This window comes from Anolis carolinensis, chromosome 1, assembly GCF_035594765.1.
Source record: "Anolis carolinensis isolate JA03-04 chromosome 1, rAnoCar3.1.pri, whole genome shotgun sequence".
In the NCBI taxonomy this organism is placed as follows: domain Eukaryota; kingdom Metazoa; phylum Chordata; class Lepidosauria; order Squamata; family Dactyloidae; genus Anolis; species Anolis carolinensis.
In genome coordinates, this window is record NC_085841.1 from 144,445,489 (window position 1) to 144,464,917 (window position 19,429).

Below are 19,429 nucleotides of genomic sequence, written 5' to 3' on the forward strand. Positions count from 1 at the left end.
GTGTACAGGATTGCAATTCAAGTGTATTTAGGGAGCTGAATAATCACACAAGCCTCTGATGAGTTTGTTCAGTAATGAGTCACTTTTAAGAAAAAGCTTAGGTGAACCTGGTATTTGTCCTACTAGTCTGTTCGTTTGTAGACTGCCAGCATAATCTGGTTGTTTAAGCAGTGATTTTTTTTACCCTTTTTCCTGCAGTTAAGATTGCTTGTTGGAAGGTTAGTAGAATTCGAAGTTGGCCTTGGCCGTTGCATTTTAGACAATCAGGGTGATATAAAGCTCTTGTATTATCAGTATTTAGAATTCTGAAAACATTTATAATTTAAAGAATAAGAGTCAAAGTTGCATTTTGTTTTTGAAGTATACGAAGTGAACTGTATACTGGAGTTTTCGACCAGTGGTTCTTAACAGCCTTTGGGTGGGGATGATATAGCATTTCAGTTGTCAGAAACACCAGATTGCAATGGCCAATGACAGGGGTTTCTGGGAGTTGAACATCAAGGACCTTTGCCCCCACCCCTGATGGGAATCATAAATTTAGAGGTCTTACAGCATAATGATAATGGTATGGAATCTAGGCCACAAAACTTTTGAGATATTTGCCTGACAAGGAATGCTAGCAATTATTAGCCAAAGTTTCCAGATTAAAATTAACTCACCAAAGCAGCTGAAGACAAGGACAGAGGCATTTTATTATTCATCCTGATCAGAGATGAAGACTTGTGGGCTCTCGGCCCAAAGGACAAGTCTGCAAAACATGTGCTCCTGTAAGGTGCTAAATAGAGTTCGTTTCATTGTTACAATTTGAATCTTCCCTCCCTGGCCAAGAATTGGCTGAGCCTTCAATGATGTGGTGGGAAATCTCCCAGCCAGGTAGAGACAAGGCTCAGGGGGGTGGGGAGGAGTCCACAGAGGAGAGGTTGGCATGTACTCAGCAGGGCATGATGGAACTATGGGATCCACATCCCTGAGGACAATGGAAGGCCTGGTCAGGAGGAAGCTTTACTTGATGAGTGAGGATTGGCCAACCCATTGGGCCCTAAAACAATTTATGTATTTTGGATTTCGGAAATAAATGCAATAAGTGTGTGTCTATATACATATAGAATGCAGAAATAATATGTAGCAGTTGTTTTCTTGGTTTTGCTCCTGGCTGTTTGGAGATGCTTACATAGAAATGTCAATGCCTTCTCTCACCCGAGCTAGACAAAAAGCTTTGCTTGTGAGTCATTGCTTGAGGCTGGTCAAGCAGGGACCAATGTCCCTGGTAGCTGGGATTCCAGTACATTTGCTACATGTTCATTTCTGCTATAAATATATTAAAAACCTGATAAGTTGTGTACAGATATAGCCAGAGGGAAGGGGAGTCCATGTTGCTGCTAGTCCTGTCATAGGGTAACCAAGACTTAATCCTTTTATACCATTTCAGCTTGATGTCCTTAGAAAACTATAGATACTTTTTATTTGGGGGTAGTGGTGTTCGATAACAATAAATGGTTGTCAAACAATAAACATCGAACGGTTCAGGGTCAGACTATTTGAAAAACCACATCTCCATATACAAACTGGCATGGGTGCCTCGGTCTGCGGAGGAGGCCGTTCTCTTGGTCCCACCCCCGTCTTAAGCATGGCTGGTGGGAACAAGAGAGGGGGCTTTCTCCGTGATCACTCCCCGCCTCTGGAACTCCATCCCGAAAGAATTAAAATGGCCCCTTCCCTCCTCTCCTTTAAAAAGCTGTTAAAACTCATCTATGTACTCTAGCACACATAGAGGAGGAGGATTAACACTTTATTAAACATGCTGACTCAGATAATGGAAATCTACCTCAGCCCTGTTGGCTTGCCGCAAATTGCATTATACTTTTAATGTTTTAACAGTTTATTATTATTAGATGTATTGGTTAAATGTGTCCCAAATGTTTTATTTGTATATCTAAATTTCAGTTTTGTTATTTTTAGTGTTCTGTAAGTACATCTCAATGTTGTTTATTTTATTGTTTATGATTTGATCTGTTTTGTTAAGTTTGTCATCATTGAATGTTTGCCATTTTTGTTATAAAGTGCCTTGAGTCCCCTCAGAGAGATAGGGAGGGATAAAAATAAAGATGATGATGATGATGATGAATATTGTTATTAATGATATTTTCCTACTGTGCTTCATAGGCCCCTTCTACACAGTTGTATAAAATCCTCATTGAACTGGGTTATATGGCAGTGTGGACTCAGATAATCCAGTTCAAAGCAGATATTGTGGATTATTTGCCTTGATATTCTGGGTTATTTGGCTTTGTGGAAGGGCCCATAGGTTCATGGCAAAATAACTGGGAGTTTGCAGCTCATTTGTAAAACCATTGTCTTGCACATATGAAATCCCATCTTAGATCTTTTGTCCTTCTTAAACTCCAGAGAGCTAACTGAAATGTCACAGTGTCAGGTCATCTGGCTTGAAAGAAGCCAGGGAATTTGACATCCAAACAAATAAGGCCCCTCCTACACTACCATTTACAATCCAGTATATCTGCTTTGAATGTAGACTCATATAATCCAAATCAGATAATGTGGATTATCTGCTTTGATAATCTGGATTATATTGCTGTATAGAAGGGGCTTAAATCTTAAATCACATATTTAAGTAGCAGGGTGTTGGTGTTGATCTGGGAGTTGCAGTCCAAACCCACTTCCACCCAAACAATGTGCCCAAACTCTAGCCTATATAATTTTGAGCGCATCCAACTTTAGACCCCAAAATTGGTGACGAAAAGTTAAGTCACCAATTTTGGTTGGGTTTGCGATGCTTGTTTCCTGATTTTCAAGTGTGTGGAAAAGAGAGGTGTTCTGCTGGAAACCGGTGCTCTCTGTCCCATGGCTTAAGGTAAACCAATGAAAACATGTCTCCAGCCGTACCACTCTATTATGTATTTAAGGCAGGATAATTTGTGATTGGGCAAAAAAGTATAACTTTTCATTTAGGTATGCAAAATTTAGGGTTTATCTACACCAGGCCTGCACAATCTATAGTCCTCCAGGTTTTTTGGACTTCAATTCCCGGAATTTCTGACCATTGGACAAGCTGGCTAGAGTTTCTGGCAGTTGGAGTCCCAGACACTTGAAGGGCCACAGTTGTACACGACTTATCTGCACTGTACAACTAATATAGTTCGACACCACTGCCATACCTCAATGCAGCGGAATCCTGGGACTTGTAGTTTGGTGAATTACTAGCGCCCCTTGGCAGAGAAGCTCAAGACCTTGCAAAACTACAACCGCCAGGATTCCATAGAATTGAGCCAGTGCAGTTCAAGTGGGGTCAAGCTGCATTAATTCTACAGTCTTTGTACCCTCAGATGCCAAAGCATGTATTTATTTAGGCAGGACTGAAAATGATGTGCCCTTTTTCTTGTTTTGAGATGATGGATTTCCCCCCTGAATTGAACAAAGTGGGAATCATATCTAGTATTCATATGCCAATTAATATGTTCATCAGAGCAAAATGCAATTGTAACAGACTTTTTAACATTAGATGCATGTTGAAAATACAGTAAGTAGTAGTTCTGTGTGGCCTTCTGTCTGTAGATCAGAGTCCTTGAAAACTCCCTTTTTGTTGCTGCCTTTGTGCATTCTGGTCATTCTGGATTTCCAGGACATATCCCATGGCCATTCAGTTGTGTGGGGTTGTAGCTGGGAATGGGAACTACAGTATCTCAATTTTTGTATGTGGTGGAAGTGCTTGTCTATGAACACTATTCAGTGGCTGCTTTTAACTCATTTGTAATTTTACTTTACTTTCTCTGTCTCTAAAGCAAAAGACCAGTCTTGGTTCTGCAGAATGATGCTCTATACTCCCAAAGGCGACAGTTTACTAATGAGGATGAGGCCTGGAAGTCTTTTCTTGAAAACCCACTTACGGCGGCTACCAAAGCCATGATGAGCATTAATGGGGATGAAGACAGTGCCGCTGCCTTGGGCCTCTTGTATGATTACTATAAGGTACGTCCTTAGAATTTGAGATGCTGGATGGGCAGATCAAGGTGTGCTTGAACTGACACACATTCTTCATTAAACATTTACCACTTGGAGGCAAACAGAATACAGCTGCTTATGTAGTGTCTCCTAATAGTATAATCTGGTTTTTTTTTTTTTAGTAAAATAGTTCATTGTATCAACAATTGTGTGTCAGATAAGTACTCCTCCCATGACAGAGCTACCTGTTTTGAAATGTTTCCTTAATAGGTCACAGTGTTGGTGTGCTTTGTTGTTGGGTGCTGTCTTGAATATTAAAAATGAAATTTATAGATGGGTAAGAGAGAGAGATAGGAATTAAAGTACAGGCAGTCCCCAAGTTACGAACAAGATTTGTAGGTTTGTTCTTCAGTTGAATTTGTTGTAAGTGTACCTCCAGTCATATATATATAGATGGGGCGGAGGGTTGACACCCTGTGATAATTGGATTTTGAAAAAATTGGCTTGTTGTGGAAACAAGGACTAATGATAAAGCTTCAGTGGCGATACCTTTAACCCATGACAATTCTTTCAGGAGTGAATTTCCCTTTATAAGGGTAGATTTCTCTCACTTTTTTACCCCCATTCTTAGCTATGACTCATTTGTCAAATATTTGTAACTCGGGCAGTACTTGTATTATAAACCTCAGGAAAAGACTAAGGACTTGTTTCAGTAACCATGGAAATAATTCTGTTGATGTCAATGGAACCAAGGAAATTTGACCTGAGTCCTTGGTTTATGCTGTCCTTCATTGTAATTTTGTGATTTGATAACTTGGATGAGCTCTTATTGCTGATCACTAGCCATACCAGGCTTGCAAAGGGCATGGGCAACATTTTAGATGAACCCGGGTAGCCACGTTGCTTGAATTAAACTGAATTATCTTATAGTACTCTGAATTGGATTCATGCAATGAAATGAATTGGCAGGAGATTCAGGACAATTGCTATTTTTTGTTTATAACACATGATAAGTAACATACAGAGTTGTTTGTCATTAAGAATGAGGGTGGCCACTGTTGAAATGGCTCCCAATATCCTCTGGCCAACTTAGCCACAGGTTATTTAGGCAGATATATATACATACTCTTGATTTCATAAGGTGCATCTTCACCAGGCATGGGCAAACTTCGGCCCTCTAGTAGGCTGTTAGGAATTGTGGGAGTTGAAGTCCAAAACACCTGGAGGGCCAAAGTTTGCCCATACGTGCTCTACACTGTAGAATTAATGCAGTTTGACACCACTTTAGCTGCCATGGTTCAATGCCATGGGATCTTGGGAGTTGTAGTTTGGTGAGAAATCAGCACTCTTGGTCAGAGAAGGCTAAAGAATTGCTAAACTAGAGCTCCTGTGGTTCTCTAGTACCAAGCTATGGCAGCTAACGTGGTGTCATACCCACAGGTATTGGTTCATATCTTGGCTAGCAGAGTGGGGAAGCAGGCAAGCAAGAGGAGAAGGCATTTTCTTTCTTGTCTTGCGTATGGACTTCCATGATATGTCTCATTGAAATTGATCAAGGAATCATATGGCCTTCTTAGTGTTGCTGGAAACAACCTGTTGAGTGCTGGGAGCCTAAGTCCAAACAATATTTGGAAGATTTCATGATTCTTGCCCTTACATGGTTGGATCCTTGGCAAGGTTCTCTTTGTGCTTTAGCTTGTCAGCAGCTGAAGTACCCTGCATTTCCTGGGGACTGACACCCTTGTTTTCTTAGCACTTCCTTATGATGGTATTGACGTGCTCTGGAAGCTTTCCTCATTCTGGGGTTTCCTTAAGTGGGTTAAGTGGATGATCTGTTTACACACTTGAATGAGTTATATGGATAAATAGGCCAGTATTTGCTGCCTGTCAGTGCAGCAGGAGCCAACGGAATGTATTTTGAACTTCAACTTCCATAACACATGACTCTTGGTTGGTTATGACCCCCAACTCTTTGGGGAAAACAGCTCTAAATGGCTTTGTCTTGGCTGCTAAATACTGAACTAACATGTAGCAATGATTTCAGTGTTGAACTAGGATTCTGGGAGACTAGGATTTGAAACCCTGCTCAGACATGGAAACTTCCTGGGTCTCCTTAGGCAAGTCCTGCTCTCTCAACTTCAGAGGAAAGCAATGGATTGCCAAGAAAATTCTATAATAGAGTTGCCATGGGTCAAATTTGAATTGAAAGCGCATACCAACACAACAACAACAACAACAATAGGTTGCTGGCAGCTGTAAGCCGCCCGAGTCCCCTTCGGGGGAGATGGAGGCGGGATACAAATAAAATTATTATTATTATTATTATTATTATTATTATTATTATTATTATTATTATTATTATTATTATTATTATACAAAATCGCAGCAGTCACACTGGTTGCCTGCCACTAGTCAGATGCCATATGAGGTTACTCTGCTCTTTTGTGGGAGTACATCCCATTGACTTGAAAAGCTTTGATTCTAAGGCATTCAGAGCCATCTAACATCACCTTGTTCTAACAGTTAGAGAAAAATAACCCCCAGCCAGTATTGTTAATGGCCTGCAGATTTTTTTTTTTGGGAGTTATAGTTCAGAAAAATAAATTTCCAATCTCTGTATCATCATTCCAACTATTTGATTGTTTCATAGTTCTAAATTAAGGATGGGAGAGAGTGTATCACCTTTCAAAGATGGCTAATGAAGGTCCACATATCTCATGTTAAATGGTAGTTCTTAAACCTAGAAGAGTCTTACCACAGCTACCTTTAGCATATGCTTATTTTAAGTATCTAAAACTTGTCAGACCTGCTACAGGGCTTGAGGGGCTACTGACCCAGTGATGTCATCTTGTTGAGCTCTAACCTTGTAAGAAAGGGGAAAAAAGAAGCACTTACAGTCTTGTGAAAGTACAGGTGGATTGGGTAAGAGCAACTTAGATTGGCAGTTGAGGGCCTTGGAGTCTTTAACCAGCACCACCTCACCCTTAAACAAGCGAGTTTGTCATTCTTTTTTGTTAAAATGTATTTTTGTGTGTGTTATTACTTGCTGAACTGGCCTTCTTTGTGTGTGTGTGTGGGTGTGTGTGTGGGTGTGTAAGTGCTTTTTTTTAAAAAAAAGGTATTACATTACTACTACAGATGAGAGTTTACGATCCACCTCCTTCTCCAGTTCAGGAGACACTGGTGGGGTAGTCAGTGGATGTTGCTCAACCCTTTCTCCATCTGCTAGTTTACTTCTTGTAAATGTTTCCTACTCTATCTCTTCCATCCTATTAGGTGTTACAAGCCCAACATGTGTAGGGGACCCTGTTTAAAAAATAGTTCCACCCCAAACATGTTTAAGAATGTTCAGCTTAGTTTTGGGGCAAAAAAGATGGGGGTTAACATTCTGTATAGCTGTTATAGATTCATAACCTATACTCCTGGGTCCATAACTGCTTCCTATTCACCAGTACTAGTTACCATTGGAGCACTATTGCTATGATCATGAATGCCCTCCCATATCTACTTTACTGGGCAGCAGCCACACTGAGAGGTGGAGGTCTGTTGTGCTGGTGATCATGGGGGGAGGGAATTAGGATGTTTCAACCTTTTTCCCATGTGCAAATGAAACTGTTATAATCAGAAACAGGACCATTGTCACAATTCCTTGCTACAGTCTTGCTTGCACCCTGATTGATAGTGGAACAGATGTAGAATATGGGTTGGAAATTCTCAAGTATGCAAATCAGCAGTGAAAATACATGTTCTCAAAACAGATATCTCATTCTTGATTTATAAGCTAACAAAGCACTTTTTATAATTTTGGTACTGTTACAACCAATCCCCTCTTACTCATTCTGTACAACATTTAATCTCCTCTCCCCCCCCCCCCCACTTATATTTGGACTGGAAGCTATTTATTACAACTCTCCTACTCCTTTTAAAAACTTGTCATCAGCCTCTAATTTCTGTTGATTAAAGCGGGTGTTTCCACTGTCATTTAAATGGCTTGCGTTTGTTAGGGAAAGGTGTTTAAGTGCAGAGGTGTTGCTGATATAGCAGCTTTCAGTGCTGGAGGACATTGAGAGAATTTCACCTGATGTGCAAATTGGCTAATTCCACACAATGTGCAACTTTATGTTTGCAGTACTAATTGCCACCTTCAAGCTTGGCAGCATTATAAGTACTACTAGTCACACACATGCTTTTTGTTTTTTCTTTATTTTTAAATCATTATTTAAACTGGGTTGTCTTAAAATAAAAGTGAATTGTTATATTTGCATTTTTGGCTGGCATTTAACAACCCATGCCAGAGATTGCAAATGGTACTTGAAAAGCATAATGTTATAATCTAGTGGTCCTGCACCTACATTTGAATGTAGAAAATATTTACACGGTAGAAGAAAGAGTTAAACAGCAGATTTTATAAGGGCTTTGGCTTGATCATCTAACTTAACTGTGAAGCTTTTCAGTGTCTTAGATAAGTTTGGGTAAAATCACATTTTGAGATTAGAATTTTCAGAATCCCTACCAGGCTTCTGGGAAGTATAATAAAAGTAATTTTTCCAAACTCACCTTTTAGTAAGGACAAACCTGATAACAAGGCAAGTTGTTTTCCGCAAATAGTTTTAGGACTAAATGCTTGTGCCCTTAATAAGATCTGTAATAGATACTGTCTATTTGTCTTACCTCATTTTCTGTTTTGTTGACACCTTACGGTCAAATAAAGATTACTGTTGCAATATCCTGTGAATAGATGTGAGCGACTTATTTTTGTGTTTCATACTTGAAGGTTCCCCGGAGAACATCAGCAGTGAAACCTGATGTTGATCATTCTGACCAAGACCATGGCAAAAGGTTTAGTATTCAATGTTATTATGTTTGCCTTAAAAAACACCCACTTCATTCCTGACACCTCCTGGAAGAAGAGAATGGGTTTTAAATACAGGGATACCTCTCTTTTACAAACACTTTATGTCTTCCCAGGCAACCTCCTCCCTTGTTCTTTGTGAAGCCAGAGGTTTTTTGTTTGCTTGTTTGTTAAGCAAGAATCACCATTGGAAGGATGGTAAAGGACAGCTAGAGAAATACAGACTTTCAGTGTCTGGATGAAATGCCATACCTTTATCAAACAATGTGGTAAAAAACTTGAGCTGAAAATGAATAGGCGTTTCCTCTGGCCAATATTACTGAACAGTGTGTGCATGCCTGCAACAGGCAAAGTTAACAGCAGTCCTTACTTCAGCATGCATAGAAAACAGATAGAACAGAAAGCAGATAAGCTAGCTTTACTAGCAATTTGTTATGTGTTATTCATATGGGAAAAGTGAGGTTGTTTCATGTGTGTCAGAGGTTTCCCTTATGGGAGCATGGTCTTCTCTTTCAAAAAATGATTATTTATGAGTTGAAGTGGAGGAAATTTCTCCTTTCCCCCATTTAGATGGTCTGGATTACTTTCCTCCTACACATTGAATGGTGACCATCTTTTTTTTTTTAGTCATGGTTATAAAATATATATATATATATATATACACACACACACCAATTGTTAGAAATACAACAATATGAGCTAGTGACCATTGTATTGCAAATGCCCATACTTGCATCTAGCCCACTCAGTCTAGTAACTAGTACTGTTTCAAGTTGCTGTAGTGAATGAGAAGTTGCACAGCTGCCTTTGAAAGTGAAGTTGTGTTCTGTGATGGAAACTTGTATGGAAACGATGTTGCTCTGCCAACTATCTCTTGTATGGAATGCAGTTGGTGATAGGAATGGCTTCAACCCAAGCTATAAAACAATGGCTGTACATCACCTGCATACCTTTATTCAGATAGCTTGTGATGGAGGCCAGGAGCTATAACTATATTGAATATTGCCAGTTTGGAAGCCGCTCTGAGTCCCCTTCAGGAATGAGATAGAGCGGGGTAAAATGCAGCAAATAAATAAATAAATATAAAACCACTGATGGACAATCATGGATAGCTTGTATATTCAAGCTATCCAAGAACCTCCCTAGCTCATTATCCAGACTAGATTTACTCCATATTATAGTGCAAAGTAGACAACATGTTCCCATGGATTAAGTGCACACACCCCTTTTTTCAGTTCCCTAACCTCCGTCATTAAAAATGGATGCTTGCATTCCCAGAAATGTGATTCATCTTTAAAAATAAATGTCTGGGTCTATAATCAAAACCACCATTCTTTTTTACCTGTCAAATTGAGCTTTGGCCAATGCTAGTTTCATCAAGAGGAAATATATGCTATTTCTACCAATGGATAGCACCCAAAGTAGAAGTGGATAGAAAAGCTCTGCATAGTTGCTGAAGGCTGAGACACAAATGTATTACAGGTCCTAAACATTCTAACGCTATTCCATTACAGACCTGGAGCTCTTTTGGCAATTACCGCTATACAATTACAGATCTATGATTCCACTTTCAATGCCGTGTCAATATTTAGTGGAGCCCTGGGGATCTGCTGTTTAGGGAGGAATATGTAATGTTTTTATCCATAGAACTCAAATGCCTTACCAGACAAAACCTAGGATTTCATTGGATGGAATCATGGCATTAAAGGTGGAATCATAGTTCTGTAACTATGAAATGTCTCCTGCATGTAAGCAGTCTTTCCCTCACCCACAATGTGTAAGTAATACAGTAGGCCTTCTTATTATGTGAGCTCATTGAACATGATTTGTTACACACAAAGAACTTTGAAAATCTCATAAATGTGTTGGAGAACCTACTGATGGATGAAGAAATGTTCTCTCTAAGCCTCCAGTGCAGTTCTGTGGTGGAGTTCCACCAGACATTGACCATAGACTCACACTGCAGACCTGGAGAGGACACTTCTCTAGACATCACTTCTGTATGATTCTGTGGTATGCCTTGGCAGGAACCCAAGTCGTCATTCAATCCAGGTAATCAAAATAGGGTTCCAGATTATATGTAAAACTCATATTACAGGTTAAGTATCCCTTATTGGCTTGGGACCAGAAGTGTTTTGTATTTCAGATTTTGGAGTACTTGTACTTACATATTCATAATGAGAAATCTTGGAGAAGGGATTCAAGAAATATTTTTATGTTACATATACATAAAAATATGTATATGGTGGCACAGTGGATTAAACCGCTAAACTGCTGAACTTGCTGACCAAAAGGTCGGCGGTTCAAATCCGGGGAGTGGGGTGAGCTCCCGCTGTTAGCCCCAGCTTCTGCCAACCTAGCAGTTCGAAAACATGCAAATGTGAGTAGCTCAATAGGTACCACTCTGGCAGGAAGGTAATGGTGCTCCATGCAGTCATGCCGGCCACATGATCTTGGAGAGGTATCTTCGGACAATGCCGGCTCTTTGGCTTAGAAATGGAGATGAGCACCAACCTCCAGAGTCGGACACAACTAGACTTAATATCAGAGGAAACCTTTACCTTTACTTCATATACACTTTATACACATAGCTTGAAGGTAATTTTCTGCACAATATTTTTTAATAATTTCATGCATGAAACAAAATTTGTGGACACTGAACTATCAGAAAGCAAAGGTGTTACTGTCTCAGCCACACATGATCAGTTTTGGATTTTGGACTCTTTCAGATTTCTAGGTAAGAGATTCTTAGCCTATACACGAAGGAGATCCCTCGGGTCACTTGAGTGCCTACTGTACAAGCTTCTGACATACTGGAAGTAATTGGAAAATCCTTCCAGGACAGAGCAGCCTTGAGTTCTAGCTTTTGTCATGTTAGAAATTGATACTTTCCCAGTGCTTAATATTATATCTGATCCATATTTTTTTTAGGAACAGTATACCAAACATGACTGAACAGTCACTCATTGCTGGTGGGGAAAACCGGGTCCAGGTCTTGAAAAACATGCCTTTGAATATTGTTCTCCCTCACACTTCCCAAATGAGTGTTGACAAGCGGAACCACCTAACGCCTCCAGACACCACCGTCACAGTCTCCATTGCCTCCATGCCCACCCACTCAATCAAGACAGAAACTCAGTCACACAGCTTTTCAGTCGGCATCCCTCCTGCGGGCATCTATCACTCGGAAGCACCTGATCCAGTGGTGGTTTTAGACAGGCGTCTCAATACTGATCAGTTTAACTCTACCACCCCGACTCAGAATTCCCAGCGGAGGACTCCAGATTCTACCTTCTCAGAGTCTTTTAAAGAAGGCGTGCAAGAGGTGTGGAAACTGCCTGACTCTTTTGGTTGCGGTTATCTGTGAAGCATTCTGCTGATTGACAACACCTACCTTTTTTAAAGTACAAGAATTAGTCGTCAGAACAAGATGTGCAAAATAGTGAGGAGAGGGAAAGAATTGGGGCTTGTGGTCTGCTACACATGTGAGGCATATACAGTCATCCCTCCACATTTGCAGTTTTGACATTGCTGGATTTGATTATTCAAGGATTTGTTTTAAAATGTCCTCTCTAGGAACCTCTAGGTTCTCCTGTGCAAATCTATGGTCAGCTTCTATCAGAATCTTGTAGCCCTTCAGGTGTTCATAAACTGTAACTTCTGGCATCCCTAGCTAACATAAACAATCATGAGGAATGCTGGCATTACCTTTTGGCCTGAGAGGTTGTATAATTCCTACTCCTGCTCAAAAGTTACTAGAATTGTTATTTTTAAATTACATCTTTGTGACAAATTACTGCCTTATCATGCAAAACGTTCTCTTTCTATTCATCTTGTTATATATTTCATTAACATGAGGCATAGAGCATGAACCAAATAATATACTGCTTTCACTATTTAGTGAAGTCACATTCCTATAAAAGTAACTAAAATATTACTATCACAAAAGGGATGAAGTTTTGCCCCATCAAGTTACAGTTATTTTGTCATGCCTAGATTATTGGACAAAGGGTGTTTACAAGTAACTGTAGTCGTCCCTCATATCTTCTGTACTTTGGGGCACAGACCTCAAGAAATTGAAAAAACACAATAAAGAAATCGATTTTTTAACCTGAAAGAGCATCTTTCTAAGAATGATCCTCTGTGATTGATGTCCACTGAAAGCTGATCATGGAATCATACTGGAGTATTTTGAGGTGTTCTTTCTAGGTCCTCCAGCATGACAGGAGGAAGCAGACAGGAAGACCTATTTTAATCAAATTTGTGAATAATCAAATCCATAAAATTCAGGCCTCAAAATGTGAAGGACCAACTGCAATCATTGTAGAAATCCAAATTTCTGAAGAAAAGGACTGGAATAAATTTTCAGTGCCCTACCTCATAACTGGCAGAAGTAGGTAGAATACTGGAATCTGGGTAATAAATGTATATAAATGCGGAACAAGAGAGCATGGCACATGTCAAGTTTGTAAATAAAATGAATTAAACTTGTACAGGTCAAATAACAGCTGCCTCAATTGCTCCTCTACTCCATAATCTGTGAATGCATATCAGGTTCTTATTTAGTTCTTATATAAACCTGAAATCCCAGTCCAGTGGATTAGAAATAGAAGATATTCTCACAATGTGGGAATAGTGAACAATAGTGTGTTTTTTTTAAATCACTAGCAAGAATGTGTGGCTGATTTTACAGGGCACATGGTTCTTTAAGCTTGACTATATCGTAATAATACTTGCAAGGCAGAAATATAGACACCACTCTTGTTGGGTAAAGTTTTTTTTCCCGAGAGAAAAGAGCAGTACTTGAAAATTTATTTTGGGGGGGGGGGGACTATGGCTCCTAGAATCTGTGGAATGTAGTTGGAAAAACAAAACATTTCCAAGCTCTGGAAAGAGATGTAAAGACTTCTAAAATTTTGGGTGTGTTATTCAAATCCTGGAGATGTAGTAGCAGTAGCACTGAAACTAAGCATTTTTTTTCCTACTACTGTTGCGCTATGGCTTTTAGAATCCAAATGCCAGATATCGATAAATCTATATCAGGGGTTCCCAAACTAAGGTCTGTGGGCCGGATGTGGCCCTCCAAGATCATTTATTTGCCCCCCGCCCACCCTCAGTTTTAGACTTAGGCTCGGCCAAAGTCTGAAATGACTTGAAGGCACACAACAACAACAATCCTAATTAACTTGACTATCTCATTGACCAGAAGCAGGCCCACACTTCCCATGGAAATCCTGATAGGTTTATGTTGGTTAAAATTGGTTTTAGTTTTAAATGTTGTATTGTTCTTTCATTGTTGTTGTTTTTGCACTACAAATAAGACGTGCAGTGTGCATAGGAATTTGTTCATATTTTTTTCCCAATGATAATTTGGCCCCTCAACAGCATGAAGGATTGTGGACTGGCCCTCTGCTTAAAAAGTTTGAGGACCCCTGATCTATACTATAGAATTAATGCTATTGATGCCACTTGAACTGCCATGTCTCAATGTATTTAATCATGGTGATTATAGTTTGACAAGGTTTTTAAGCTTCTCTGGCAGAGTCCTGGTGCCTCGGCAAACTACAAATCCCAGGATTCCATAGCATTGAGTCATGGCAGGTAAGATGGTTTCAAACTGCATTAATTGTACAATTTAGATGCACCTCATGTTTAGGAATCATAACATGTGTAAATGAATGTTTTCCTTTACATTATGTTTTGCCATTTACTTATGTCTTGGATCAAGATTTTTTGCCAGAATATTCAGTTTTATTTGTTGTCAAAACAAAATTGGAGAGGGAAAGGAATGAAGACAAACAGCTTGGGCGAGAAGTGTGCTCTCTAATATTAGCCCTAGGCATTAAGCCACCTAATCATATTACATATTCTGTGTTATATATCTGATATGAAATGAAAACAGATGTTGAAACAACACATACAACATCACCATATCTCCAGCCTTGGCTTACTTCCCCTCAGAGTGTTGCAGCTAAGAGGCAGGTCTAGAATAAGAGGCAGGCCACCTAGAGCGATTTTTTCCCTTTAGTCTCCAAATTTGCAGCGAGAGTGAGAAATTGAAAACAGTTCACACCTGCAACTTTTACTTTTGCTGTGTTTGCATTCTCTTGCTAATTTTTATTGCCCTTTTTTCTTTGCATACTAAAACTGTATTTCTAAATATTCAACTGAAGTTTTAAATTGCTACAGTGGTCAAAATGTGAGAACTTAAGGAAAATTTCATTGCAGTGCAGAATTCTTATTTTTAGTAGCAACACTCTCTTTTTGTCCTGTGCCCACTCCTATTCACTTTTGCTGGCTTGTTTGGGAACCGGTACAAGCCTGCAAGCTGTTTATTAATTATACATTTATGACTGGAGCATCCTTAGAAACTGACACCCATGCCTGAAATGGCAATTAATACTTCCAGGTTTTTTTCCCTGCTGAGCTGAATCTCCGGATGTCGAACATAGGTTCTGAAGACTACGTGTTTGAAAGCATCGCTGGGTAAGAGGAAGTCTTTTCCATAGTTTATATTTCTCAGCCTGGTGAGTGGGATCCCCCCTCAGCCCTGCAGGGTATACGTCATCGGGTAGTGCCAATGCTGACATCCTTGGATTAGCTCAAAATGTGGCCTTATTAAAATAAAGTTGCCAACCAGGGCATGTGCTCTTGCTGTAAGCTCAGTTTGCTGACATCATAGGAATATCCGGCACACTGGAGAGTCCTTTGGTAAAATAAGGTCTTTTTCCCCCCACTTTGAAAAGTGGCTGTAAAGATGCCAAAGCAAGTGTGGTGAACCTGTGGTAGCAAGCAAAGCAAGACAGCGGAAGTGTATTTGACCTCCTTTTTCTAACCTGTGCAGTGTAGTGGGTAAGAGACTGAGGGAGAATTCACTAAGCTCTAGTTTTGAATCTTGTTTTGGTCATTTAATTGAGTGTGTGGTTTAAAAGCACCATCTACTTTAGTTTTTGCCTGCGATTTGGGGGATAATAATGGTGATATACCTTACATAGTTGTATGAATGAACATTCATTTGAAGGACGTGGAAAACCTGAAAAGAATATACATATCTCACTGTTGTAACCTCTCCATAAGAAATGTTTTCTTTTCCACCTTTGCTGGGATTAGGGGCACAGGACCCCCACGACAGTGAGAAAACAACAAATACTGTTGTTTTTAGCTTGCAAGAACATTTCTTTAGGAATTTCCAGGTTCTCCAGCATGACTCTATGGACAACTTCTGCTGGATGTTGACCATAGAGTCACACCAGAATACTTAGAGATTCCTAGAGAGAACATTTAAATCAAATCCACAAATGATCATATCTCAAAAGCCAATCCCATAAAAGTCAAATCTGCAAATTTGACTGTAGTTTTCCCAGACATAACACTGCTCATCAGACTGCTCATTGTGATTCATGTGTAAATCTGAATAGTAGAATTAGGCCTGGCAGATCTGCTTTCAGATCCCTAGCCAGTGATCAAGGTATGAAGATAATAATCTATTAGCTACTTTTTTTTTACAAACCATACAGTAGAATTCACTACCACAAGATATGTTCATGACTGACCACGTGGACAGCATTAGAGGCCGTTAGGGTTACTAGTCATGGTGGGCATGTATTACTTTTAGTATCTATACTTGTATATCTCAGTAGAAGTGGAAGGGTTGCAATTATATTATGATCTGTTTCCCAGAATTATTTGGCTAGCTGCTGTAGGAACAGAATGCCAAGCTGAGCCAACTGAAAGAATAAATGCATCTTATGATGCTGCCATAATAAGAGAAACCTTACTTATGGGTCGAATGGACAGTGGTGGCCAGCCCCATTCCCTCTTCTCTGTATTCTGTCTATAGTGTGTTTGATGTTAAATGTAGACTCTTTTCAGTTGTTGCCTTCTTAATCTCTGCCTTCTGACTTGCCAGGAACAATTTTGAATACACATTGGAAGCTTCTAAATCCCTTCGACAAAAGCCAGGGGATAATACCATGACTTACCTAAACAAGGGGCAGTTTTATCCCATTACACTGAAAGAAATGAGTGGTGGTGAAGGGATCCATCAACCCATCAGCAAAGTTCGAGTGAGTTACCTCTCCAGACTTCTATATAGACCGGAAGGTGCCAGTGAAAGGGGTGGTGCAATATATGGAGCAAGCCGGAGGTTGCACAGTTTTTATGGACTAACATAGAATCTATTTTTATTGGGAGTCTTGTCAAGTTATTTATAGATGCATGTACATACCTGGCATGTGCATACACATATTCCAAAGTCTATATTGGTTGTTACACCAATCAAAAATATGCAAGTCTAAAGTCTAGGTGGTAGATTTGAAACCAACTTATTGTATATTTTTTATGTTTGTTATCGTAATAAATTTATTTACCACTGTCTGCACTTTGAAATTTGGAGTTGTACGGCATCCACACATTGTGGTTTGTGCCTACCCTCCCAAGGTGGTACTTTTGATTTAAAATGCCCTTCCCATCTTGGGAGGTTCTTTTCAATAAACCTATCCATTGTATACAGATTGAAAAGCTCACTTGCATGCAAATTGCTAGGACTGTCTAGTTGGTTAACTAGTGAGGAACTGTCATCAAATGTCAGGTTTTAAAAAGAAAAGCATAGGGCTGGGACAACGCAGAGCTGGAAGTTAAGCCACAAGAAAAAACACACCCATCCTTCTTACAGAGTGTTTTTGCCAAAGACCCTCTGGCCTTGCTGTCAGCTAAGCTCTCCTGTCTCTTCCCCACCTCCTTCTTTTTCCTGCTTTTTGAAGAGTGTCATCATGGTTGTATTTGCTGAAGACAAAACAAGAGAAGATCAGCTCAGGCACTGGAAGTACTGGCACTCCAGGCAGCACACAGCCAAACAAAGGTGCATTGACATAGGTAAGAAGCCACAGCCACAGGTGCCAAAGCTCTGCTTGGCAGGTTTCAGCTCCTCTGCTGTTTTGTACTGAAGGTGACTTGGAGGCCCAGAACTCTCCTTAGTCAGGGCTCTATCTTCACATGACTTGTGTTCTGTTTCCTCACCCTTTTTGTGTTGAGCATTGATAACCCAAATTGGTAAATCAAAACTCACATTTGAAGACTGCCAAGATGAGGAAAGTGTGCTTCCTCCAGTTGATGCTGGAGTTCATCCCCTAGCATCACTCACTATGGCTAATGGGAAATGTTACCCAAACTGCTAGAGGGCCACACATTTTCCACTGATTCCAGCATGAAGCTTTGAGTCTCTTTGTGGAGAGAAAAAGTGGGGTATAAATAAACATCATAATAATAGGAAGAGTAATAATAGTAATGCTTCAAGAGGGTTAGTTACTATTTCTCTGACTGGTAGGGTTTGTTTTAAGTGATTGTGGAATTGATCAAACAGAAGTCAAAAATATTGCAGTCTTATGTCTGAACTGCCATTTTGCTGATAAAATCCTTTTGGGGGATATCATGTGTGGATTGTAAAAGTTTGAATAGTCACATTTTCAGCTGTACTCATTTCTTCCAGGGATTATCGAACCAAATGCCTAATTACGTTCCTCAATTTTTAGCACATCTCTCCCTTAAGCATGAGGTGCTTGGGCTCCAAACTTACCTACAGTTTATGACCTGTGCATGGGAACCACCCATATCCATTAATCACAAACATGTATTTATTAGTTGGAGTGAGAACATATATTCTGTGCATAGGCAAACAGCTGTTGCACATTGTTTGAGATATCAGAATGGAAGTTCTAGTGTGGCAAAAAGAAGTTCTAATACTGAAATGAATCTTTGGAGTTAGGGAAGCCCCAAATATGGCTGGGTCAGAAAAAAAATGAAAGACTACAGATATGCCTATTTGCTTGTGGCTAAACCTGGTTTTGGCAGGCTTCCAGATTGTTTTGCAAGGAAGGCTGGTTTTTACTTCCAGACCTTTTCTTTTGTGAATAATCACTTGGCACATAGAGGTACATGGAGGTAGACAAGGTTGCAAATCATCCTTTATTACTGAGGGAGCCTTTATGAAGGACTCATAAGAGTCACCATAAAAAGTTGTGATGGGTGACATTTCCCAAATAAACTCACAAGGCAAGGCAAAAGGAGTAGATACCATCTCAACCTGTCTTTCTGCATGTTTCTCTTTTCTTTTGAGAATTTTTCCTTTCTTCTCCTGGTTTTTACATTTTTAAAGGGGGAAAAAATCTTATCTAAGAGTTGCCTGTAAGCACATTTTATTTCCTTTTAACTTTCTATAAGGTAATATAAAGATATATAGCAAAATTTGGTATTTTTACATGTATATGTGATTGAGAGATTAGCACCCTGTGATCATTTTATTTTATTAACAGCTGATTATAAGGAAAGCTTCAACACCATCAGTAACATTGAAGAGATAGCCTACAATGCCATTTCCTTTAGTTGGGACATTAATGATGAAGCAAAGGTAAGTTCCAAAGGTTATATTTCCTTTTAGTATGTAAGAAAATAAACAAGCTTGTTTTTAATGTGGCAGTTCCCACATTCTAAGCTTAGTTTTATTTTTGAGTTAGGAAATAGCTTTAGGAAGATTATTCAAGTGTTTCTGGATACAAATAAAGTTTGGAAGCTGCTGATGTTTAGCCTGCAGAAGAGAAGGCTGAGAGGAGACATGATAGC

General features: G+C 39.6%; 1 protein-coding gene across 3 annotated transcripts in view; it reads left to right on the forward strand.

Moving 5' to 3' along the window:
• grhl1 (grainyhead like transcription factor 1) overlaps positions 1-19,429 on the forward strand; it is an 80,557-nt gene that overhangs the window by 22,926 nt on the left and 38,202 nt on the right. For all 3 annotated transcript variants that reach the window (XM_003215382.4, XM_016996598.2, XM_016996607.2), the window contains exons 2-8: positions 3,801-3,987; positions 8,735-8,799; positions 11,744-12,137; positions 15,222-15,298; positions 16,722-16,878; positions 17,575-17,686; positions 19,123-19,217. In XM_003215382.4, coding sequence (XP_003215430.1) covers positions 3,801-3,987; positions 8,735-8,799; positions 11,744-12,137; positions 15,222-15,298; positions 16,722-16,878; positions 17,575-17,686; positions 19,123-19,217 — 1,087 coding nt within the window. The remainder of the gene's footprint in view (positions 1-3,800; positions 3,988-8,734; positions 8,800-11,743; positions 12,138-15,221; positions 15,299-16,721; positions 16,879-17,574; positions 17,687-19,122; positions 19,218-19,429) is intronic.